This window comes from Rana temporaria, chromosome 1, assembly GCF_905171775.1.
Source record: "Rana temporaria chromosome 1, aRanTem1.1, whole genome shotgun sequence".
NCBI classification, from domain to species: Eukaryota; Metazoa; Chordata; class Amphibia; order Anura; family Ranidae; genus Rana; species Rana temporaria.
This window is the reverse complement of record NC_053489.1, coordinates 590,682,263-590,708,916: the sequence shown is the minus strand read 5'-3', so window position 1 is coordinate 590,708,916 and position 26,654 is coordinate 590,682,263. Positions and strand designations below refer to the sequence as shown.

The 26,654-nt window shown below is 42.6% G+C and overlaps 1 protein-coding gene across 7 annotated transcripts in view; it reads left to right on the top strand.

The window, feature by feature from the left end:
* Nucleotides 1-26,654, top strand: part of TBC1D1 (TBC1 domain family member 1) — a 294,417-nt gene that overhangs the window by 256,585 nt on the left and 11,178 nt on the right. For all 7 annotated transcript variants that reach the window (XM_040335139.1, XM_040335138.1, XM_040335136.1 and 4 more), the window contains 3 exons: nt 1,082-1,240; nt 13,469-13,713; nt 16,861-17,020. In XM_040335139.1, the coding sequence (XP_040191073.1) occupies nt 1,082-1,240; nt 13,469-13,713; nt 16,861-17,020 (564 nt within the window). The remainder of the gene's footprint in view (nt 1-1,081; nt 1,241-13,468; nt 13,714-16,860; nt 17,021-26,654) is intronic.

The following is a 26,654-nucleotide window of genomic DNA, read 5'->3' as shown; positions in this document are numbered from 1 at the left end:
TTTGGGCAAAATTGTGAGTGAGCCCACTCCCTTGGATGAGAAGAAACCCCACACATGAATGGTCTCAGGATGCTTTACTGTTGGCATGACACAGGACTGATGGTAGCGCTCACCTTTTCTTCTCAGGACAAGCCTTTTTCCTGATGCCCCAAACAATCGGAAATAGGCTTCATCATCCAAAAGTCTTCGCCTCACTGTGCGTGCAGATGCGCTCACACCTGCCTGCTGCCATTCCCGAGCAAACTCTGCACTGGTTGCACTCTGATTCCGCAGCTGAATCCTCTTTAGGAGACTGTCCTGGCGCTTGCTGGACTTTCTTGGGCACCCTGAAGCCTTCTTCACAAATGCAGTGGAATTTTTTTTTTATGGGATTAAGTTAATTTTCATGGCAAAGAGGAACTTTGCAATTAATTGAAATTCGTCTGTTCACAACATTCTAGAGTATATGCAATTTCCCATCTCAAAAACTGAGGCAGCAGACTTTGTGAAAATTAGTATTTGTGTCATTCTCAAAACTTTTGTCCATGGCTGTACATTTTTTAGCCTAATAACTTGTGTACCCATGTATTTTCATATAAATTTTGTGTGTGACTGAGGTACTCATTTCAGCTTTTACCTTGGCTGTATCTTTACCCCGCTAATTTTCTCAGTATTGTATGACCAGTACAGATTATATAGAATTGAAGCAAAACTCTGGCTATAGATGGTAGAATTTTGAAAGAAAAATTCTTGGAAAGTTAATTTGTTTTCTAATAATTTGTGGGCCAAATCCATATCCATTTTCAACCACAGTGATGAGAAAATTCAAAAGGGCAGGATAGAAAAATTTTCTCACGCTAACAGATTTCTCAATGTATATGGTTTTTCATTTATTCCAAAACCGTAAAAACAAACAAAATCTTTCAACCGACATTCAAATGTTTTGAGATTGGTATGGATTTTCCTAAGAGTTTTTTTCATTTAAAATTCTATCCATCTATGGCCACCTTTTAACATGATTTGTAAGATTTAGTTGGATAATTGATAATAAATTGTATATAGGTGTTGGTGTGGTCTGTTTTCAGTAAATGTATTTTTATAGGAGTACCTAGACCTCACCGTGGAGAAATATGGATGTTTTTAACAGAGCAGCATCAGCTGAGACACCAAGTCCCCAATAAAAGCCACTTAAAAGATATTCCCTACAAAGAATTGCTGAAGCAACTGACCACACAGCAACATGCAATACTTATCGATCTAGGTAAGTGCTATCAATTTTTAACAGCTATAGGTGTCAAGCTTAGCCAGGGTTAGTAGATTTAGAAGTTAGCCTTTGTCATCAATGCCACACTTTCACTTAGCTTGATTTGCTAAATTTTAAATTTTTTTATGGAATTTAGAAAATAATGGATCATATTTGCACGGTAAATATACTTTCTAATAGTAAAAATTGGAAGGCTATGCATCGAATGCCTTTTTTTGTAAGGGAGCTCTGCAGTCCAACACTGTAGCCAAATATCTAGGCACTGACAAAGGCATATGCCAGAAATGTGTGGCTGAAGTTTAACATCTGTTCTACGCATTCAAGAAGCAAGGGATCAACCTCAGTGGTGGTAATAGCTTTAAGGGATATTGATGGTAATGGACTTTTTCAGTGATTTTGGCCAGCCAGACAAAGTAAAGTTACAGTCAGAATTGGGTACAGAGCAGGGCTTGTTGGTAAGAAAAGAGCTCTGGAAGGGGCCTCCAACTGTGGGACACAGATACAAAGCAAGCAAGCACATAGGGGGAGCAAACAACTTTTCAAGGTACTTTCAATTTCCATAGAGTAAGAGTTGAAAAAGGGAGCACAGTGAGTATTTGTGGCCTTTTTGGAGTTCTGAAGAACACTGATTGAAATAACAGGTTGATCCTTTAACTTCACTATGGTGCACAATGCATCAGTAAGAGCCAAAACAGTCACCTTTTAACTTGGGAGTAACAGGAGTAGACAATGACCCCTTGGTCAATGAATTAAAGGGGTTGTAAAGGTATGTTTTTTATTTTCTAAATAAGTTCCTTTAAGCTAGTGCATTGTTGGTTCACTTACCTTTTCCTTCGATTTTTCTTCTAAATTTTTTTTTTTTTTTGTCTGAATTTCTCACTTCCTGTTACTCCTCGGTAAGCCTGCCCCCATGTTCTGGCTGGGGGTTAGTCAGCCAGAACAGCTTACTAGCTTAGACAATTAAAACAAATGAACCTTTACAACACCTTTTAAGAGATTTAGAATCAGACAGTCTCTGTGGCCAATGGCTCAAAAGCTACTTGGGTCTTGGGTAAATTGGATACAGAACATGATGATGAGGACATGGGAGTGCATTTGTGACTTTTTGGGATTCGATTCTGTAAATAACTGGGTAATTTGGGTCATAAAGCCCAGCATGACCATGGTAAAGACCTCAGCTGAAAGGACAGATGACCCAGTCACACCTGACATAGCCAACACGGACTCAGAAGAGCAAAGGAACTCTAGCAACAGAGTACAGCATGAGATTAGACCTTGGCACAACTGGCCTAGAGCCATTAATAGAAAGAAGGCTGGGGAACCTGGCATAATAGACTGGTCTTCACCCACAATGTGGTTGGGCAACTTACAGGCTTGGTGTAAGAGGCATGGCCTAAAACATTCGAAATGGTAGCAGTTGTAGGGTAAGTGACCAGGGGGTCAGATTTCTGGAAGTACCCATTTACTGTAGCAGGAAAGGATCAAAGTTCTGTGTTTGTTTTTTGTAAGAAGGTACAGCTACGGGGAGAAACTTCCTTGCCACTGTATTGTGGGAAAGGGACGATGGGTGTGTGGCACTCCACTCAGCGGCTGACATCCATACCCTGCGCCACAAAGTTAACCCCTTCTGTAGCAGTGCTGCTGGGAAATTGGGGGGTGGGGGGGATGGGTCCAAGCGATTAGTAAAGATGAGGAAGCTGCCGGCGCACGACTGACAAGCATATTGGCTGAACCTTTACAGAAAGGGCAAGTTCAGAGGCATGCAAGCAGCTCTGGACCAGGAAAGCGTTCTGCAGCTAACTTAACCAGAACAGAGTCTGGATAGTGCTTCACACTTGACCCCATCCAGTCCAATGGGGTTCAGAGGTGGTACTGTCCAAGGGCAGACCCAGGGGGACTGCGCCTGAAAAGAAAAGGGAAAAAACTCCAACAGTACTTCAGATAGAAGCCTTGTCTAAAGAAAAAAGGTGCTAATACTATTAGAGGTTAGGCCTTTCAAACACCAGAGCTGAAGAAAGACATCCATCTTTCTAGGGCACTTGCGGAAAAAAAAAGTTGTTGTAGGATGTTTATACAGAACACTGCAATACACAGCCCCAAAGTGAACTTCCATCATAATGCTCACAATGACAAACGCTCATTGTTCAGCTTAGCCATGTCACTGCGGTAACCAGCGGGAACTGCTTTTGTCTGGGACACCTGATAGAAAGAAGCCTCAGATGTGCTTCTCATTTGTCAGCACAGTCACATGGCTGTGCTGATCAGTGAGCACTTGCCATTGTAAGCATTATGATGGTTTCTCACTCCGGGTCTTCGTATTGCGGTGCACTGACTGCTACACTGGCAGCTCAGGGCATCATAGCTGCTATGTAATGCTACACTGGCATCTCGGGGCATAATGGCTTTTGGGGGGGGGGGGGGCTGGTCTGGAAGGATGGGCAGGATATTTGGAGTTGGTTCCAGAATGGTTTCTAAGTGTAAAAACATACAAATTAAAAAAAGAAAACTTGGCATGCTTTTTAGTTCTCCTATGAAATCAAAAGTAGTTTAATTTATGGTGTTTGAGTTTTTTGCTGCTCTTGTGTTTTACTAGTTCACAAAAGTGTTTGCTGTGCCTATAGATTTTAATGATGTGTCTGGGGATATTCTAGCACTTTGAGATGCTGGAAGAGGCAATAATTCAAGTAAATATAATCTTTAGCTCTTTCAGTTTCTCTTTGAACTGAGCGTGTGCTGGATTGTTTCTCATGTCAGGAAGTTTAATTTATAGCTACCGTAAAAGTGACATTAACACACAGTATAGAGACAATAAACTACAATTCCTCTTTATAAAAGGATCAGTGAAAACACTGTATGCACAGAGCACAAATGGAATACATTGCTTTACAAGCTTTGACATTACTGCTAAATGCCTAACACCTAATATCATAATTGTATGTTCTGAATACCCAGTAAGTTTTAGCTAGACGATTTACTAGGTTTGTCTGTCTGAGTAAGTAATAACTAGAGTATACAGTTTCACTCAGTTTAGCGTAAGAACTTATTTCTGAATTAACGCCAACACACCCAGTTTAAAATTTTCCTTTTATGGTTCAAATTAAACGACATTATAGCCAATTTAGACTGCAAGTGTCGGTGAACGCAAATGGCATGGAGTGTCTTCGAAGAATTGGCATTTTACCAGATTTATTTTGTAAATTAACACATAACAGAATTTATGCATTGGACTACACTGCAGACTACACAAGATGCATAGTAATATGAAAAGTGATCAGAAGAACTAAAAAAAGCTGAGCAGATTGGATGTTCTGACCGATACTGCATATACAGGGAGTGCAGAATTATTAGGCAAATGAGTATTTTGACCACATCATCCTCTTTATGCATGTTGTCTTACTCCAAGCTGTATAGGCTCGAAAGCCTACTACCAATTAAGCATATTAGGTGATGTGCATCTCTGTAATGAGAAGGGGTGTGGTCTAATGACATCAACACCCTATATCAGGTGTGCATAATTATTAGGCAACTTCCTTTCCTTTGGCAAAATGGGTCAAAAGAAGGACTTGACAGGCTCAGAAAAGTCAAAAATAGTGAGATATCTTGCAGAGGGATGCAGCACTCTTAAAATTGCAAAGCTTCTGAAGCGTGATCATCGAACAATCAAGCGTTTCATTCAAAATAGTCAACAGGGTCGCAAGAAGCGTGTGGAAAAATCAAGGCGCAAAATAACTGCCCATGAACTGAGAAAAGTCAAGCGTGCAGCTGCCAAGATGCCACTTGCCACCAGTTTGGCCATATTTCAGAGCTGCAACATCACTGGATTGCCCAAAAGCACAAGGTGTGCAATACTCAGAGACATGGCCAAGGTAAGAAAGGCTGAAAGACGACCACCACTAAACAAGACACACAAGCTGAAACGTCAAGACTGGGCCAAGAAATATCTCAAGACTGATTTTTCTAGGGTTTTATGGACTGATGAAATGAGAGTGAGTCTTGATGGGCCAGATGGATGGGCCCGTGGCTGGATTGGTAAAGGGCAGAGAGCTCCAGTCCGACTCAGACGCCAGCAAGGTGGAGGTGGAGTACTGGTTTGGGCTGGTATCATCAAAGATGAGCTTGTGGGGCCTTTTCGGGTTGAGGATGGAGTCAAGCTCAACTCCCAGTCCTACTACCAGTTTCTGGAAGACACCTTCTTCAAGCAGTGGTACAGGAAGAAGTCTGCATCCTTCAAGAAAAACATGATTTTCATGCAGGACAATGCTCCATCACACGCGTCCAAGTACTCCACAGCGTGGCTGGCAAGAAAGGGTATAAAAGAAGAAAAACTAATGACATGGCCTCCTTGTTCACCTGATCTGAACCCCATTGAGAACCTGTGGTCCATCATCAAATGTGAGATTTACAAGGAGGGAAAACAGTACACCTCTCTGAACAGTGTCTGGGAGGCTGTGGTTGCTGCTGCACGCAATGTTGATGGTGAACAGATCAAAACACTGACAGAATCCATGGATGGCAGGCTTTTGAGTGTCCTTGCAAAGAAAGGTGGCTATATTGGTCACTGATTTGTTTTTGTTTTGTTTTTGAATGTCAGAAATGTATATTTGTGAATGTTGAGATGTTATATTGGTTTCACTGGTAAAAATAAATAATTGAAATGGGTATATATTTTTTTTTGTTAAGTTGCCTAATAATTCTGCACAGTAATAGTCACCTGCACACACAGATATCCCCCTAAAATAGCTAAAACTAAAAACAAACTAAAAACTACTTCCAAAAATATTCAGCTTTGATATTAATGAGTTTTTTGGGTTCATTGAGAACATGGTTGTTGTTCAATAATAAAATTAATCCTCAAAAATACAACTTGCCTAATAATTCTGCACTCCCTGTATAGTACACCTTCCAGCCTATAATTGAGAGATTTTCACACACAGGCTGACTATTTCAAGAGGTATAGACTTGAAAAAGGTGTCAAGCTGCGTTTGTAATACAGCTCATCTCCCATGTGTATTTGCTGACCAAGTACTGGTGTGTGTCAATACCATCGGCAATATTGCCCATGCTTAATGCAGTTCTTTGTTTGGAAGAAAATATCCCTCTTGACTGCACAGAGACCACTGTTGGGGTAGACACTGTATGCTAGTGACCTGCGAAACAAAAGGAAATGAAGGGAGGAATCCCAGGACAGATTAATTAATGAGCATCATATGATTTTGGAGCTATGGTCAGAAGATATTTGACAAAACGGAGTTGTCTTCTTGTCCTGAACATGTCATGTTACTTTTATACAGTGATTTACGCATAGTAGAGGCAAGTCCTAAAGTGGGAGTAAACTCCCATGCATGATTTTTACCTATAGGTAAGCCTATAATGAGGGTTACCTATAGATACTATAAATATCTCCTAAACGTGCACTGTGTAGGAAATATTTACTGTACATGCAGCCAGTGACGACACCCAGGCCGTTCTTCAGAGTCCTGTGCCATAAATGACGGCTCCTGTGCACGGGAGTGACATCATTGCGGCTCCGGCCACTCACACAGTCGGACTCCGCAAACCCGAGAGGAAGACGAGTGAACATGGAAGCCTGTGACAGCTCGCCGCTGGAAGGGTTTCGTTCTAAGGTAAGTTTCACAGAATTTGCTAGTATGCGATGCATACTAGCACATTATGGCTTTACCTGGCAGATTCTAGAGGAAAAAAAACACACAGTTTACTATCGCTTTAATTTGATAATTCGTATTGTGCATTAGAAATAAAGGGCCAGATCCACAACGAGCGGCCGTAACTTAACTTTTCCTATTTAAGTTACACTGCCGCAAAATCTCTACCTAAGTGCCCGATCCACAAAGCACTTACCTAGAAATTTTCAGCGGTGTAACTTAAATTCGTCCGGCGCAAGGCGGGCCCAATCTAATGGGACGAGTCCCATTTAAATTAGGCGCGCTCCCGCGCCGGACGTACTGCGCATGCTCCCGACGCGATTTTCCCGACGTTCTTTGCGCGAAGTTACGTTACGCCGAGTTTTGTGAATCGCGCCGGGTAAAAAAAGTTGCGTCGGGGAAAAAAAAGAGATGCGGCGGGAAATTAAAAAAAAAAAAATTTGACAGCGTCGCGGGAAAGAAGGGTCTACTTTTACATGGTGTACTAACTTTACACTTTGTAAAAGTAGCCCTAATTTTGCGTTTGCAAACTAACAACTTACGGAGACTTCATGAAGGGAAACCGCGTTGTGGATCTCCGTAAGTGCTAATTTGCATACCCGACGCGGAATTTCGACGAGAAATGCCCCCAGCGGCGGCCGAGGTACTGCATCCTAAGATCCGACAGTGTAAAACTATTACACCTGCCGGATCTTAGGAATATCTATGTGACTGATTCTGTGAATCGGTCGCATAGATAGAAACAGAGATACGCCGGCGTATCCCTTTTGTAGATCTGGCCCAAAAGGCTTAAGATCTGATTGTATGTGTTGGCTTCCACTCCCTGAGGGATAGTGTAATGTTTTGAGAAGTGAATGCCTGGGAATGATGTAGACATTTTTGTCAGTTGGATCTCCTTATGTTTATTTTTTATTTTCATTTGGTTTGATTACACATTTTGGGTTTGTGTATATTTTGCACATGGATACAATATCATTCGGTTCTATTTCAGAATGGGGGGAATTTTCACATCAGTCCATTTAAAGGGGTTGTAAATGTACATTTTTTTTCCCTAAATGGCTTCCTTTACCTTAGTGCAGTCCTCCTTCACTTACCTCATCCTTCCATTTTGCTTTTAAATGTCCTTATTTCTTCTGAGAAATCCTCACTTCCTGTTCTTCTGTCTGTAACCACACCAGTAATGCAAGGCTTTCTCCCTGGTGTGGAGTGTCGTGCTAACCCCTCCCTTGGACTACAGGAGAGTCAGGACGCCCACTAACACACCGCTCCTTTCTCTATCTGTAACATAGAGAGCATCCTGACTCTCTTGTAGTCCAAGGGAGGGGGCGAGCACGACACTCCACACCAGGGAGAAAGCCTTGCATTACTGTGTGGAGTTACAGACAGAAGAACAGGAAGTGAGGATTTCTCAGAAGAAATAAGGACATTTAAAAGCAAAATGGAAGAATGAGGTAAGTGAAGGAGGACTGCACTAAGGTAAAGGAAGCCATTTAGGGGAAAAAAATATAACTTCATGTATTCACAGCTGCAGTTAAAGGGGTTGTAAAGGTACAAGTATGGGCCTGCAGGAATGGATTGATCATGACGAAGTGCTAAGGAGAGCACAAAACGCGTCAGTCCTTCCCCCCACTGATTTGTGCTGTCTTTTGGTACAGGCAATCAAAGTTCAATAAGGATTGCCTCGGTCTGGATTATCTCTCTTAAATCAATTTTGTGCAGTTGATGAACTGGGCTGGCACCCTTGTGAAATGATGTGGTAGTGAGAAACATTACAGGAGGAGCACATATATCTATAGCGGTGATTACTTCATGTGAAATGGCAGCGATTGTTTTTTTCCTCATCTATCATCTAACTGAAGAATACTCTCTCTTAAATGTATTTGGCTTGAAATAAAAAAAAAAAAAATGAAATAAAAATAAAACAATCGCAAGCATATCCTGAAAGATAAGGGTATCTGTCACCTGCGAGATGGGCAATGTGTCACCTGCATACTTTCTTTATTCTAGTTGATAAAATGCCTTCAGATCAGCAATTCATTAATTTATTTTTCTGTATAGTACTTCAGTCCAATTTTTATCGCATAGCTTTGTCGTGCTGAAAAGATGTGTAATTTTATATTGTAATGGCATTATTACTGCAGCATTCCTGAAACACAAGGGTGGGGTAGTGTTTGACAAGAGGGCTGTTGTGTTGAACGCTTCATTTACCTTTACAAGAACCCTTCCCTGTTTTATGTTTCATGCCGGGACAGAAGTGTAGTTCACTATATTAATGACCGAAAAAAAAAAAAGTTCTTGGTTCCAGTTATGGAGCTGTAATCACAGGCACATTACCTGCACTCCTTAGACTCCCAGCATCCTCTTGTTCATGTTAAGTGTCAACGCAATAATAATTTTACTAACAGGAGCAAGTTGCAGCATGCTTAATTCCAGCTAATCATTCACGCATTGATCGGTGGACCCAGCCTAGAGTTTTTCTTCCTGAAGCACCAACTTTAATTTTGACAGTATAAACAGATGATGAAAACCTAGGCTGTGCGAGGACAAAAAAAGCAGTCTGGGTTTATGTTTTTGTCTGACAGGGAGATGGAGTATAATGCTTTAAGTGGGGAAAATGTTTAATTTTTACATTTTTAAGCCAGTAAAAATAGTTCAATCTCTAAGCTGATGTTTTATTTTTTGCTTTGTGTATTCTATGCACTGTGTGCAGCCCCCACCCCCCCCCTCTTTACTTACCTGAGCCCGAATCTCAGTCCAGCAATGTGCACAAGAGCAGAGAGACTCTGCGCCCTGCCTCCTCGTTACTCAGACACAGCAGCAGGAGCCATTGGCTCCCGCTGCTGTCAATCACGGTCTGTAAGGAGGGAGTGGTTGGCAGGGCCTGGGAGCAAGCAATGTACGAGTGCCCCCCCATAGCAAGGAACTCGGCACAGGGGATGGACAATCCTCCCGGGCCCTGGTTCGTTGATGTCTTTCAGAATGTCAGTTGCCAATTGCACAAATAACTCAATGGTTTTTATGCATACTGCCCTTGGACCCCATTCACACAGGGGCAACACGACTTCCAGCACGACTTTGGGAGGCAACTCGGATACGACTTGAGTATGAATCATCTAGCAATTTTAAGTCGCCTCCAGGACAGGAGGCTTTCCAATGGCCAATCAAACAACAATCGGCTCTGTGGGAGGGGTTTGCCTGAGAAATGTATGTTCTCTTCCTGTATTGTTGCTTCTGTTAAAACAGTGATCAGACTTCTGAGGCGACTTCCATTGAAATCAATGGGTACAAGTTGCCTAAAAGTCGCCTAGAAGTCGGATTGAAGTAGTACAGAAACCTTTTCTGAAGTCGGAGCGACTGCAGTAGTGTACATTAAGACGGCTCCATTCACTTACATTCATTTTCTCATGCAGCGCGACTTGAAGTCGGATCCAAAGTCGTCCCTGTGTGAATGGGCTCGTTGAGTGATGTTCTTTGCTTGTGTGTGTTTTGGATTATACAGAGATCCCTTTATCTCCCAGAAACTGTCTTCTGATTGCCTTTGCCTGGCTGCCATTGCTGCATCCACAGTGTGTTCCCCGATGCCATTATCATCCTGTTATCAGCATGGCTCTTCTGTTTCTCCTACCTCTGTACCATCTATTACTGGCTATGTTTTACCTCCAATGCAAGATCCACATGCATTTTTTTTATTCCTGGAGACATACTCAAAAGTAGAGTTTGCCTTTAACCACTTCAGCCCCGGGCCATTTTGCTGGTTAATGGCCGGGCCACTTTTTGAGATTCGGCACTGCGTCGCTTTAACTGACAATTGTGCGCTCGTGCGACGTGGCTCCCAAACAAAATTGATGTCATTTTTTCCCACAAATAGAGCTTTCTTTTGGTGGTATTTGATCACCTCTGCAGTTTTTTTTTTTTTTTTTTTTTTTTGCGCTATAAACAATATTTTTTTACTTTTTGCTATAATAAATATCACCCAAAAATATATAAAAACACAATTTTTTTCCTCAGTTTAGGCCGATACGTATTCTTCTACATATTTTTCGTAAAGAAAATCGCAATAAGCGTTTATTGATTTGTTTGCGCAAAAGTTATAGCGTCTACAAAATAAGAGGTAGTTTTATGGCATTTTTATTTATATATATATATATATATATATATATATATATATATATATATATATATATATATATATATATATATATATATATATATATATATATATATATATATATATATATATATATAATATTTTTTTTTTTTACTAGTAATGGCGGCGATCTTCGATTTTTATTGGTACTGCGACCTTATGGCAGACACTTTTGACACATTTTTGGGACCATTGGCATTTTTATAGCGATCGGTGCTATAAAAATGCATTGAATACTGTAAAAATGTCACTGGCAGGGAAGGGGTTAACACTAGGGGGTGAGGAATGGGTTAATTATGTTCCCTAGATGTGTTCTAACTGAAGTGGGGGTGGGACTGACTAGGGGAAATGACAGATCGCTGTTCATACATTGTTTGAACATGCGATCAGTCATTTCTCCCCCTGAAAGGAGCTCCCGGTTCTCGCTCTGTAACAAGCGATCGCGGGTGTCCGGCGGTGATCATGCCCGCCGGGCACGCGCGTCAGCACCAGGGGCGAGCAGGGTGCGCACACGCACGCCCCTAGTGACTGAAGTGCGAAATGACGTTATATTGCGTGATTTCGCGCAGCCGAGCCGACCTGCCGCCGTAAAATTGCAGCGGCTGGTCGGCTATTGGTAAAATAATTTGGAATGTCTTTGAAATTTGTATCTGATGTGCGAATAACACTGTTGATTCATATATTGTACATATCCTTTATCATATATTTGGCATATCCTTTTAACCGTGTTTAAAGTACAGTATATCTAAGAGCAAAGATTTTTATTTTATTTTTTCCGGATAGTGGGGGGGGGGGGGATTTAGAGCATCTATAAAGTTTTTCATGCGGTCTGCGTTCACCTTCTATTTGTGCCGTTTATTTTAATCACTGAAAGAAAATCTCATGTTTTGGGTTGTCATTAGAACAGTAATAGAGGGTAAATCTAGTTCTGGTGACAACCAGGAATTCCCTCAATTTGAAGAGATTTCCGCTAACTTCATATTTTGGCTATGAGAAAGGAAGTGAAAGGAAATCTCCTAAATTTGATACAAATGGCAAAAATAAAACTGACAGGAGTTCTAAACCTTCTTTACTCTATTCAGAAAAAGTTTTGCTTTTAGTTCTACTTTAACTGCTTCCCATCTTTAGGCCGTTTTTATAAACAACCCAAGGTTGAAGTGGTTATGCCAAAATCATGGTTGAATCCACAATCATCCTCTTGTTTATTTTATTTATTCTTCAGCAGATGATTCTCTGTCATGTAAAAGTGATCCGAGTCGCTATAGAGCTGCTGGATCACTTTTACAAGAGGCAAAAGAGGATATCCTCCGCTAATAGATCCCAGATCTCTCCAAAAAGAGAACCTGTCACGGCCCATGCTATCACAAGGGATGTTGTTCATTTTTTGTAGTAGCACTAAAGTTGACCAAAAAAAAATAAAAAATTTAAAGGTAGAATGTAAAAAAAGAAATGTAAAGCTCCCAACCCCGTGCTCACAAAATACGCACATTGGTCCTACATTCATATCGATGATCGCAGCACACATGTATGGGAGGTATCGCCAGAAACCTCAGAGTGAGAGCAACACTTCTAGCACCAGACTCCCTGTGTAACTCTAAACTTGTAACCTGTAAAGGCTTTAAAAGCGGTGCCTATGGACATTTTTAGGTACCACAGTTTGGCGCTGTTCCATGAGCGTATGCCATTTTAAAGCGTGACACATTGGGTATCTGTTTACTCAAATTAAAAGTGCATTTTTTTCCTTAAAATTTGCATTTGATAAACCGTTACAAATATCGTGCTGGCATGACCAATCAGCATTGCTCTGATCCATCCCAGTTTTTAAAGAAGGAAGAAAGACTGCCGCTTTCAAATCCCCAGACCGATGCATGGGCAGTAACCCAAGGTTACATCTGAGCTGTTCTTTGTGTCAGCTTGCTTCGTAATTTATTACCCTGCAGGATTTTTTGTGTTCTGCCATTGTACACGGTGGCAGAGCAAAGTACTGGCGTATTAGACCTGCAGGATTGTCTCTTTTAAGGACACAGAAAAAAGTAATGGCATGTGTTATTACTATTTGTCACCATTAGGTGTCAGTGTGGTTGCTTGTTCTGCCTGCATATCTCGTGTAAATCATCCGCTTAATTTATGCTACTAATTTGGCCAGGTGTAAAGATTGCATGGAATTATTTTATAATTCATTTTATCTGATATGCTGCAGTGAACCTTATGAAGTGGCTTATTTTCATTATCGGAGTACATAATTCAAAAGGGCCAAAGGCAAGTTGATTTTATGCTGTTTACCTAGTAAGTGGTGTTGAAAGTTTACTTAGGGAGATAAAGTTGCTTCAAAAGATTCTTGTTTTTGTTTGACCTGCCCTTACAGCAAGGTTCAAGTAAACGTGTTTGAATAGCTAACCTCAATTGTTTTCTTAGGACGCACCTTCCCGACACACCCATACTTCTCAGCCCAGCTGGGAGCAGGACAGCTGTCACTGTACAACATTCTGAAGGCCTATTCCTTGCTGGATCCTGAAGTGGGTTACTGCCAAGGACTCAGCTTTGTTGCCGGAGTAGTGCTCCTCCACATGAGCGAAGAGGATGCCTTTAAATTGTTGAAGTTCCTCATGTATGATGTTGGCCTGAGAAAGCAGTACCGGCCTGATATGGTTACTCTACAGGTATACCTTCCTATAAAACACGACGTCAAATAATTTCCAGAATATACAAATATATAGTCTTGCACACCTTTGCATTTTTCGTCCTCTTGACACAATATTGTAGTTTTTCCTGCTGCAGTAGAAAATCATATACAAAATAATACAGATAAGCGTGTGAGTAGAGTTCCACTTTGTGGGTTAAACCTACGTGTACATATGGCTGCCGATGGTTCCCATAAGAAAACAAATTAAACTTTGCCAAGGACATTTTTAAAGTAACATTAAAGTGGAGTTCCACCCATTTTTTTATGTTCATCTGTGCTGCATGCTCTAATCTCATAGTGTTCAGAATGGACAATTTTTATTTAATTTGTTGCTTGTAAATACCTTTATTTTGTAGTCCTTCATTACTTCCTCCTCCTTATTTGCCTAGGCTATTTGCAAGGGTTTCTGGGATAGGCATCATGTTTCCCAGTAGTCCTTGCAAACCTGACTGAAACCTATTACATTGCTTGTGCACTGAGCATGTGCAAAGCTGAAATCCAGGAAGTCATACAGTCTGGCTTCATGATGCCCACACTTAAGATGGCCACGGCCTATTTCTAGATTATAAACTATCTAAATGCTGTAACAACCTAACAAAATGGACCTTAGTTTACAGACTAACTTTACTAGAATACATTAAGCTTGTGTATTACAGGGGTATTTATATTTAAAAAGTGAAATTGTGGGTGGAACTCCCCTTTAAACCTTTTGTTTTTATTTTTTATTAGAAAAAACATGTTCTACTCACCTGCGCTGTGCAATGGTCATGCACAGAGCAGCCCCAATCCTCCTCTTCTGAGGTCCTTCTGCCGCTGCTCCATGTCCCTACTCTTTGTCAAGTGCCCCCATGGAAAGTGGCACCTGTGTGTGCTTGCTCCCATTCTCCTTAATCTACCTAATCTTTTACATGAAGGGTCTGATCAGGTCTGCCTGTTGTGTTTTCAGGTGGACCTGATCGGACGGTCCATTCCTCCCTATGGACCGGCGGGTGTAAACTGACTTGTGTGATCATTTACACCCACCTACTTCTGGTCTGGGGTCTTATCTGGTTCACTAAAAAAAACGGAAAGGGACCCATCATCCTCCGTCTAGGTGGATCGAATCAGGTGGCAGTCGAATGTAAACGGACAGCGGAGTCTGTTTACTCCTGTGCGCCCATTGAGAGCAGGCTCTGTCCATGTCCGCTCTGCGTAAACAAAGTGGACAGATCCCCTGCTGATCTTAATAGAGTCTGCCCATGTAAAGGGGTCTAAAGAAATATGTCCAGGAGGTGGCATGCACCTATAGTAAGCCATCAGGTTTGTAAAAAAAAGTGGCAAGCACCTCAACCTATAACCAGCCTTTGCCGTAAAGTAAAAAAAATGGGGGGGGATTAAAATTCACAAGAGACATCCTTATAAGGATGGTATTCAGTAGACTGTGAAAAGCAACTCAAAGTGTAGTAAGCTTATACAGTACTTGCATTAATAAGGTTGCTGGATACCCGTCCTAGGGTCAAGCAATTTATTTTAGTGTATGTGGAGAATATGACGATCTCTACGCAAAGTGTGGGTGGTCGCACTCGCCGCTCCTCTGGTTTTTCTAGGTAGAAATACAACCAGCAGAGAGACCCATTCAATGAAAAGGTGCTTTCAAGTGGATTCTTCAGGAAGTTTGATATTTATTGATTATGAAAACCGGTTAAACATCAACACGTTTCGTGGCCACTTCATCAGGAAAAGTTGTACAATACACCTTAATGGGTGGGATCTGTGTGCATTCCCTCAGCCCACTAAAGTGTACTGTACACCTTTTCATGATGAAGTGGCCACCAAAGAGCCACAAAACTCATTATGGTGTTTTTAACCTGTTTTCATGATCCATAAATAACCTTCCTGAAGAATCCGCTTGGAGGCACCTTTTTATTGAATGGGAGCCTCTACTGACCACACAGTGGTTCCATTTCAGGCCTTTATTCTATCTGAACATGGGCAATGCACGTCGCAAACAAAAGATTTCCCAGCACACTTATAAGCCAGTCTGCAAAACAACCGAATCAACCCTGTCTAACAAGTCTTGTAAAAACAGAGGGTTTTGTTTGCACACATTTGCAAATATATGCGTAAGCTGCAGTGCTCACGTCAAGGCTCCTCTGTCTACTGCAGTCCTAACTCTATGGATTTATGAGTCTCAGTAGGGGCACATCTAGCAATGGAGAGATTGAGGGCAGGTGTGCCTGAAGGGAGGGCACCCCTCTTTAGTGGTTGTAAATGCTTACAACTCACTTCATGCTACAGGTAAGTCTATATTAAGGCTTACCTGTAGCTACCCTGGATATCTCCTTAAACCTTCACGGTTTAGGAGATCTGCCCCTGTGTCTGCATGTGCCGAAGAGATCAGCACATGCACACTGAAGCAATGGCATGTTGTGCCATTGCTTCAGCTAAATATGCCGTTACTGGCGGATCCCGCGCGCATGTGCAGGAGTGACGTCATTGCAGCTCCAAGCAATCACAGTGCCGGAGCCGCGATACCCGGAAGAAAGCCCCGGGCAAGATGTCGGCCGCCGGAGGGGGGGGGGGGCGAGGACCGCTGCGAGGGCTCAGATCTAAGGTAAGGAATACACATACTAGCTCATTATGCCTTTGTCTTGCAGGGTTCTTTATTTTTATTAAATTGTTTGGGGTTTACTTCCTCTTTAAAGGCACAGTGGACGTATTTGACGCCCAGCAAGAGCACAATAGCAGCTGATTTTAGGATGATTTCCTGCAGTTCAGGTTTAAAACATTACAATGTCCTACTTCAGATACACAATGTTATTGGATTTAAATGAGGTAGAAGTTCTGTCCTCTCCTTTACTGTAATAAGGGCATAACAAACCTGAAACCTGTCAAATAAATTGATGGTTTGTTTTAGGTTTGTCTGCTCATGTTTATTTTACAAATGTGTTTGTTGTAAAGTGTCTGCCGGTGATGACAGATTAGTGAGTGATTAGCAAAGTGTTTAGAAGAGATTCTTTCCAAGGGCTTATTTCCTTCTGATTTCCCCTGTGACTGTACCCTTCTTCTGATATATCCCTTTTATCAGCCTTTGTATATACTGTATAATATGCGTGCATCTGAATGCATTTTGTTCTCCTCTTAGATCCAGATGTACCAGCTGTCTCGCCTTCTCCATGACTATCACAGAGATCTGTACAACCACCTGGAGGAATTTGAGATCGGCCCGAGCCTCTATGCTGCCCCTTGGTTCCTCACCATGTTTGCTTCCCAGTTCCCCTTGGGTTTTGTGGCCAGAGTGTTTGGTAAGTTTTGAAAGCAAACATGTATATGATGTTATTCTTGTTCTTTATCCAGGGCTGGCGATGAGAGAAATGGTGGAATGAAATGCTGACATAAACTGAAGGGTGCAGCTGGAAGAAAACCCTTTTCATGCCTCCAGTGTACAGATATGTGTTCTTGGTCTGTTCTCTGTTTAGATATAAAGGGGTTGTTGCCCCATCCTTTACATGATGTACGTAAATGGTGCTAGATTAGGCTCGCCATACTGCCCTCTTTAATTCCTTGTACCATATGTAGTCATTATTGACAAAAAAAAGTGAATTGGTTCAATGTGCATTTTTACTTTTGTGGCCCGTGTGTATGCATATGGCGAATACGCATCTTCAGAAACTCATTGACAGGGTGAGAATATTTTCACCAACGCAAACCATTTTATTTTACTTTTTAAATTGTGGTCAAAGTGGGAAAAACTTTCTAACATCTCTTCGTCAATAGATTGTGCACAAAGTAAAATGAATTTTTGTAAAATAAAAGTACAGTGCAACCTCGAATTGCGAGTAACGCGGTTAACGAGCGTTTTGCAATACGAGCACTGTATTTAAAAAAAATTGTGACTCGATTTGCGAGTATTGTCTCAATTCAGGCCAAAGCAGTGTGCACTATCGCTTTTGATCTGAGTGGGGGGGGGGGCGGAGCCAAGCAGAGCAGAACATTGCCAATCGCAGCCGATCGGCGCCATTCGGAAATGCACGGAAAGGCCAGAGGACCGCACGGCTGACCTCGGCAAATCTCAGGTATATATGTGTGTGTGTGTGTGTGTGTGTGTGTGTATATGTATGTGTGTGTATGTATATATATATATATATATATATATATATATATATATATATATATATATATATATAATGTGTGTGTGTTAAATTGGTTAAAAACACCTATGGACTATTTTCTTATTCACATAACCAAGCAAATGTAAAAATCACTGCTTTCCTTTTACTTGCTGTTTTCTGAAAACGACTAAATGGATTTTTTTCTCTGCTGTGAAGGGGGGCTGGAACGTTAATGTTTACCATAATTAACCCTGTCTGTACTGTGCTGGCAGATTAGCATTATTAGTTGTAAACTAGATTTGACTATGGTTTGTCCGCCTCCATTGTATGTTAATAAGGGGAAACTCTGCATTGTTCCTCTGTCCACATACTTCAGAGTGGGGGTGGGAATTAAAAAAGAATGCCTGTCTCCAGGCTAGTGCATGAGATATGTAAATAACCTGTCACTCACAGCAAGAGGGAGGAACGGACTAAAGTTTTTCTCTGTAAGTCCTTTTTATTTCACTGAACAATAAGAGGATTGCTCAGAGCTGGATTAACTCTGTGTGGCAAGACTGGGCACAGATGATGGGAAATCTTATACTGTACATTGTGACGTAAAATTTTTTTTTTTTTTCCGGGTTTACATCCACTTTAAAGCGGTTCTCCACCCTAAAGTGGAGTCCCGCTGATCGGAACCCTCCCCCCCTCCGGTGTCACATTTGACACCTTTCAGGGGGGAGGGGGGTGCAGATAACTGTCTAAAGACAGGTATTTGCACCCACTTCCGGCCACACGCTACGGGCAAAAGACGGGCATTCCGTCACATCCCGTCTGTCGCCTGTTGTGTGCTGGGAACACTCGGCTCCCAGCACACAGCGTGTGAGCCAATCGGCGGGCGCATCGCGACTCGCGCATGCGCCGTAGGGAACCGGGCAGTGAAGCCGCAGCGCTTCAATACCTGGTTCCCTCAGCGTGGATGGCGGGGGGAGCAGCAGAGTGACGAGCGATCGCTCGTGCTCTGCTGCGATCGGCGCTGGACTCCAGGACAGGTTAGTGTCCTAATATTAAAAGTCAGCAGCTGCAGTATTTGTAGCTGCTGGCTTTTAATATTTTGTTCCCATGGCACATCCGCTTTAAGGTTGTAAAGACAAGTATCCCCCCCCAAAGGGATGAATGTATCTGTAGGTCTATTTTGCAATTTTAAATTTGACCAGCAGGTGAAGTCGCTAAGAGCATATTGAAACCCAAGCGCAAAAATTATATATATTCCACCTTACTTTTCACCTGGTGATCTTACCACTAACACACTTCTGTCCTATTGACAACACTCGGTCATCCAGCTGTATGTAGGGAAAAAAAAGCAGCATTGTCACCCTAGGACAGGATTGCAAAAACCTTTCTATCTCCTCCATAACACTGTGGGTAGTCAGAGATCGCTGGGAACAGTGTAACGGATTAGAATGCAGCCCTGACCCTTTGCACAGAGAAAGTTATTAGAGGACAAGATTATTGGAAAAACCAATGGAAAATTTTCATGCTTCTCAAACAGATGATATAACAAAACTATTTTATTGGCATATTTACCAGCCCAAAGGAATAAATAGGAAATGTGCATTGTTAGGATTTACCAACCCTTTAATTGTAGATATCTGAGGAAAATGCATGGGGGGGAGGGGGGGCACTGTGTGTGTGTGTGTGTGTGTGTGTGTGTGTGTGTGTGTGTATATGTGTGTATGTGTGTGTATATATAGTGCAGGGATATGCAATTAGCGGACCTCCAGCTGTTGCAGAACTACAAGTCCCTTTGAGACAGGGAAAGTGACTGAGGACACAGATTTCCCAGTCCCTTTCTCTGCAGCTTCACTGAAAATGAATGGAGAGGAGACTGAGGCTCTTCTCCATTCATAAACTGAAGCATTGTAAACACAGTTTACAATGCTCATGCTCAGTTATGAATGGACAGAGTCATTCCTCCGCTCTCTATCCTGAGTGACTTGGGAAGTTTGGTGGGGGGGGGATAGAGCACAGAGGGGAACCAGGGCAGACTCCTGTAGCCGCAGGACACAGAGGGGGACCAGAGCAGACCCAGGGGGACCAGAGCAGACCCAGGGGGACCAGAGCAGACCAAGGGAACCGGTGAAGGACGCAGGAGGACAAGGGACAGTGGGAATTATCGGTGCGGGCAGTTGCAAGCACTAATCTCCCTGTATACCTTTTTAATAAAGCAGCTGAAAGCCGCGGGAGGAAGAGGAGAAAAACCGCCTGTCAGCTGCTTTTATTAAAAGGTATACTGATTGGTGCTTGTAACTTCCTGTACCAGTCATCTGTGAGGCTGCCCGCTGCCCCCCTGCTACGCTATGGACGCAGATATTGAGTCAAGTATCCGAGCATTTACACAAGTACTCATGCAAATGCTTGGTATAGGGGATATATATATTACACACACTGTGCCCCTCCCTTTTTCCCGCATGTGTGTTTGTTTGTTTTTAAGATGGGACCAATTTGAATGTTCTTTGATTAGTTTACCATTACTTTTTATAAGGTTGTAGAGCATTACAGATGAGAACAACAGATTAATATTGTTTGATCTACTACAGTCACCTTTCTTGTACAGCTTCATTCACAATGAATGATGTGTCTGTCTATACATCTGTTCATTTGTCTATCCATCTTTCTCTAACCCACCCAAGGCTTTTTTCAGATATTTTAAAATGCTTGGCATTTTTGTTATTTACCTTTTGTAGTTTCAGATGCCTCTCCCTCCTAAACTCCATATATGTCACATACGGAAAGAAAAGTGAAGGTGTCCCCTACACGTGTACACAAGGAACCAATATCTCACCACATCCCTAAATAAGCCAATTGCTGTACCCCCGAAGGGGTGCGTTTCCTCAATGGGATTTTAAACGTGGGAGATAGGTTTGGAGTATAGGACTAAATTAGTCGACAAATATATGTCACATACAGTCCTGTCCTGCGACTAGTAACGGCTTTTGAAGCTTGGAATTGGAAAACTTTTGACTATTGGCTTTAAAGGGGTTGTAAAGAAAAAAAAAAATCCCTAAATAGCTTCCTTTTACCTTAGTGCAGTCCTCCTTCACTTACCTCATCCTTCCATTTTGCTTTTAAGGCTTCATTTCCATGGACGTTTTTACAGCCACTTTTCTGAGCGTTTTCTGCAGCTTAAAAACAACTCTCCATGTTAGTCTATGGCCTCATGCCCACCATGACGTTTTTGAGCTGTAGATAGCTGAGTCGTTTTTTAAGCTGCAAAAAAAACTCAGGACCAGTGCGTTCTGAAGCTCCAGCGTAAGAACTGTAAGCCTCGTCCTGCGTTTCTTTCTCTATTCAAAATCAAAGGTTCCCTATGGGGTTCTTCTCCCGCTCTCCGCTGCCGTCTTCGGGGCTGGCCGCTGCTATCTTCTTGCAGCTCTTTTACTAGCAGCGGCCAGCCCGCTCTTCCTCGTCGCCTTCTGCATTCTGCCTTCTTCCGATGTTGCCTCGTCGCTCCCTCCCGCTGTAATGCCGGGTGTGCGGTGCGCGATGATTTATATAGGCCTCTTATGACGTCACAGTCCCAGCATGTGACCCCCCGGAGCATGCTGGGACTGTGACGTCATAAGAGGCCTATATAAATCATCACACACCCGGCATTACAGCGGGAGGGAGCGACGAGGCAACATCGGAAGAAGGCAGAAGGCGACGAGGAAGAGCGGGCTGGCCGCTGCTAGTAAAAGAGCTGCAAGAAGATAGCAGCGGCCAGCCCCGTAGACGGCCCTGGAGAGCGGGAGAAGAACTCCGAAGGCAGAAGACCCCCGGAGCTGGCTAATAAATGATTTTAAAAACCTGTGTTGTGTTTTTATTTTATTGACACTTTTCCTCCCGGTGAATGGGTAGGGGTACGATGTACCCCATACTCATCCACGTTGGGTGGGGGGGGCGGGATCTGGGGGCTCCCTTATTAAAGGGGGCTCCCATATTTCGATGAGCCCCCTGCCCGCAGACCCCGACAACCAACGGCCAGGGTTGTCGGGAAGAGACCCTTGTCCTCATCAACATGGGGACAAGGTGCATTGGGGTGGGGGGCGCACCCCCCCCCCCCGTGTTGAGAGCATGCGGCCTGGTACGGCTCAGGGTGGGGGCGCTCGCTCGTCCCCACCCCCATTCCTGACCGGCCGGGCGGCATGCTCGGATAAGGGTCAGGTATGGATTTTGGGGGAACCCCCACGCCGTTTTTTTTTGGCGTAGGTGTTCCCCTTAAAATCCATACCAGACAAAAGGGTCTGTTATCCCTGGTGTGGAGAAAGCCTCTTGAGGGGGGAGGGGGCAAGCAGGAGTGTCAGGACGCCCACTAACACACACAGCTCCTTTCTCTATCTGCAAAGTAGAGAACGTCCTGACCCTCCTGCTCGCCCCCTCCCCCCTCAAGAGGCTTTCTCCACACCAGGGAGAAAGCCTCGCATTACGGTGTGAAGTTACAGACAGGAGTACAGGAAGTGAGAATTTCTCAGAAGAAATAAGGACATTTAAAAGCAAAATCGAAGGATTAGGTAAGTGAAGGAGGACTGCACTAAGATAAAGGAAGCTATTTAGGTACCAATACTTTTTTTTTTTTTAGTACTTGCCGATACCAATTCTTACTGATACCTACTGCAGTTTATACTTTAGCTGTCAGCAATGGTACACACATAGGAAATGTATTTACAAATAAAATATATCTTTTCTTTTTTCTTTTTTTTTTGCGCTTTTTTAAATGTGAAACATGTAAATATATATTAAATGTGTAAAAATATTAACAAACAAAGCAAAAAAAAAGTTTTAATTATTAATGTTTTATAAAAATAGAAGTGAAAAAAAAAATCAGCAGTAAAGTAATAATTAAACGGAGAAGCATAATGAGTTAATTAAGGCTGATTAGATTAACTTAAGGGGTTAAACCAAGAAACCTTTAAAAAAAAACACACCTGGTTTATTTTGGGAATTTATTATTCACCAAACTTTATCTTGACTTTCTTGGTAAGCATTCTGTCTTATTTTGGGAGTTAACCTTCCACGGATCTGCTCTTGGATTTAACCCTTCACGGACTATGTTGTTTTTATTTTTTTTTTGGACTCTGCATTCGTTTTCTTTTTATATAATTGTTTATATACAGTTGAACCTCTCATTACAAGCATAATCCGTTCCAGGAGAATGCTCGTAATCCAATGTACTCGCATATCAAAGCGAATTTTCCCATTGAAGTCAATGGAAACGAAAATAATTTGTTTCACCTTGACTTCAATGGGATGCAATACCGAATGCGGCCAGAGAGCGCCAAAAACATCTGAAAAGGCTCGAGGACACTTGGGCCCCTTGCACACTGGGGCGTTTTTCATGCGGTACATCTCTAAAAATAGCGCTGCTATACCGCATGAAAAATCATGCCCTGCCGTGTTCAATGTGAAAGCCCGAAGGCTTTCACATTGAAGCGGTGCGCTAGCAGGAGCGCACCAAAAGTCCTGCTAGCCGCATCTTTACCGCGGTATAGGAGCGGTGTGTTCACCGCTCCTATACTGCGCCTTCCCATTGAAATCAATGGGAAAGCTCGGTAATACCGCCCGCAACGCGGGCAGTATTAACCCTTTTTCGGCCGCTAGCGGGGGTTAAAACCTCACCGCTAGCGCCCGAATATCGCGGTAAATACGACGGTATAGCCGCGCTACAAATAGCGTGGCTATACCGTCACCGCGGCTGCACGCCTCAGTGTGAAACCAGCCTTTAGCTAATTTCCTGCACCCCAGTTCCTCAGGCCAAATGAGGTACTGCAGGCCTATTTAGCTTGAATTCTGCTCATCTTGCGAGTCAACACTTGCAAACCAAGTCAGAATTTAAAAAAAAGTTGCTTGCAAATCAAAACGCTCTCAAACCAAGTTACTCTTAAACCGAGGTTCCACTGTGTTATTATTTTTTGTTTATTTCAAGGTTTGTCAGTAGTTATTTTACATATGATATCAACCACATAGCGCTGCACTCTTCCCAATTTTGTTTTTCCTCCTAAAGCGGAGTTCCGGCCACAATTTCACTTTTTAAATATAAATACCCCTGTAATACACAAGCTTAATGTATTCTAGTAAAGTTAGTCTGTAAACTAAGGTCCGTTTTGTTAGGTTGTTACAGCATTTAGACACTTTATAAAATAGAAATTTACTGGGGCCATCTTAAGTGTGGGCATCATGAAGCCAGACTGTATGACTTCCTGGATTTCAGCCTTGCAGATCTCGCACATGCTCAGTGCTGCACAAGCAGTGTCAGATCAGGTTTCAGCACCTGTGCTGTGCAAGTCACATGATTCTTTGAGACTAGGGAGTGCACAGACTCCTGGAAAGTTACACCCACTACATTCCCAGGAGTCTGTGTGGTGCATTAAGCACCTAGGTGCAGGCAGTGGGAAGATTAACTATTCTGCCTAGCAACAACACTTTGAAGGCATCTAAAAAAAAAAAAAAATCGTAAAGGACTAATGACATTTTTTTAAAACTACTGATGTAATGTTATATTTATGGGTGGAACTCTACTTTAAAGGATAACACCATTTCTGGCAAGATCAGCGGGTCATTTTCTGTACTTGCTGAAAATGTTTTTGAATGGAGTAGCTGCATAAGTTAATTTGGATATTACGTTTTGTTTTTATGTTTAGATACTTTTTTTTGTTTTTCCTTTTTTTGTGGAAATGGAAAGCTTTATACATGGTGGATTTTGGAAAATACCAGCAGATTTAATGCTGTGACACACACACACACAAGGTCTTTCCACTAGAAGGAAAGTAGTCTCTCTTTAAAATGAAACACATGTTTCTGTGCATTGGCAAATCTTATTTTTGGGAATAACTTAAGATTTTAACTGATTTGGCCACTGCTAGTAATTAATAGCTTTTGGCTGTGCCTGGCCTCTTCTTTTTTCCAGCAGGCGGTATGTTAGCAGAATTTAGTGGCAGGTTAATAGATTAGGACTGTGCAGGGCTGGAGTGAATGGAAAAGTCTGGGCTCTGGGAGGGTTTGTTATATCCTCTGTCCACAGAAGATGCTGATTTTGTTGGCTGCTGCAACAAACTGTCCCTTGTGTTTCCTCCCTGGTGAATTCTGAATGCGGTAGAGGGGAAAACAACTCAAAGAAAGGATATTATCTTCGGCGTTATGTTTTTTTGATTGGCGGTGACTGACTTCCCTTTTTAAAAGAGTTGTGGCATTTGTCAGAGGAGGTATTCATTACATATACCGTTTGTTTCTGCCCTTGTACATATACAGACACAAACCCCCTCCCTTCTCATAGAAACAATGCAGTACAAGCTTCTGACAATTAAAAAAATATGCAAAGATGAATAGAATGATTTATAATCTCTTATTTCATAGAGTGCCAGTACATAGAACCATTAACCTCACTTTCTGTTGCAGTTGAGCTTACATTCTGAGTGAGTAACTTGTATAATGCTACAAATGTGAACTAAATTGACTCAAGGCTCTTTTTGCATCCAGTGCCATCCTGTGTCTTCAGAAGAGGTGGGTCTTACGTTTTTTTTTTTTTTTCTGAAGGCCCGATGGTTTTCTTCCATGCGGATGTCCGTAATTAGAACGTTCCATAGCCGTGGTCCTCGGACTGCAAATCTTCATTCTCCTTTAGATTTGTAGTGGGTCTTGGGGATGTGGAGGAGGTTTTGGTTAGTTGACCGGAGGGCGCGACTAGGGGTGTAGTGTTTTATTTTCTCGCATAGGTATTGAGGAGCGTTTCCTTGCGTTTTGTGAGTGAGGCAGAGGGTCTTGAATGTAACCCGATCCTTCAGGGCTAGCCAATGTCCTCAGGGACGGGGTGATTGATTTCCAGTTTTTTTTCCCCGTTACCAAAATGGCTGCTGTGTTCTAGACGACTTGTAGACGCGAAATTTGGTATTTGGGGAGTCCGAGGTAGAGGGAGTTTTCTATTTTACCTGCAATAATCAAACCAGCACAAATACATTCAGGCCCCTTTTCACACATGCGGACTGTTCATTTCATCAGTTCAGTGACGTCAAAACAGATGGAGTATTCATCAGTAGAGTTGAGCGGACACCTGGATGTTTGGGTTCGGACCCGAACTTTAACAAAAGTCAATGGGACACGGACTTTTAGTAAAAAAAAAAAAAAAATGCGCGGAGGTCCCCCCAAATTCAATAACCAGACTCTTTAGATCTGGTATGGATATTAAGGGGAACCCCACCGTCAATTTAACAAAAAAATGATGTGGGGTTCCCCCTAAATATCCATAACCAGACCCATTATCTGAGCACGTTGACCTGACCGGCCGCAGAAAAGAGGGGGGGGACAGAGTGCGCCCCCCTCCTCTCCTGAACCACACCAGGCCACATGCCCTCAACATTGGGAGGGTGCTTTGGGGTGCCCCCCAAAGCACCTTGTCCCCATTGGGGACAAGGGTCTCATCCCCACAACCCTTGCCCGGTGGTTGTGGGGGTCTGCGGGCAGGGGGCTTATCAGAATCTGGAAGACCCCTTTAACAAAGGGGACCCCCAGATCCTGCCCCCCCCTGTGTGAAATGGTAATGGGGTACACTGTACCCCTACCATTTCACAAAGGAAGTGTAAATTCTTGTAAAAAAAAACACACACCGTAGAAAAAAGTCCTTTATTAATAAAAGAAAAAAACTCCAGCGGTGATAATCCACTCGTTCGCGGCTTCCTGCTCCAAACGTTGTCCTGATCAAGCGACGGGTGCGGGTGATATCCAGAGATGAGAAGATCCAGCAGCGGGTGATCTCCAGCGATGAGAAGATCCAGCAACGGGTGTGGGTGATCTCCAGCAATGAGAAGATCCATCC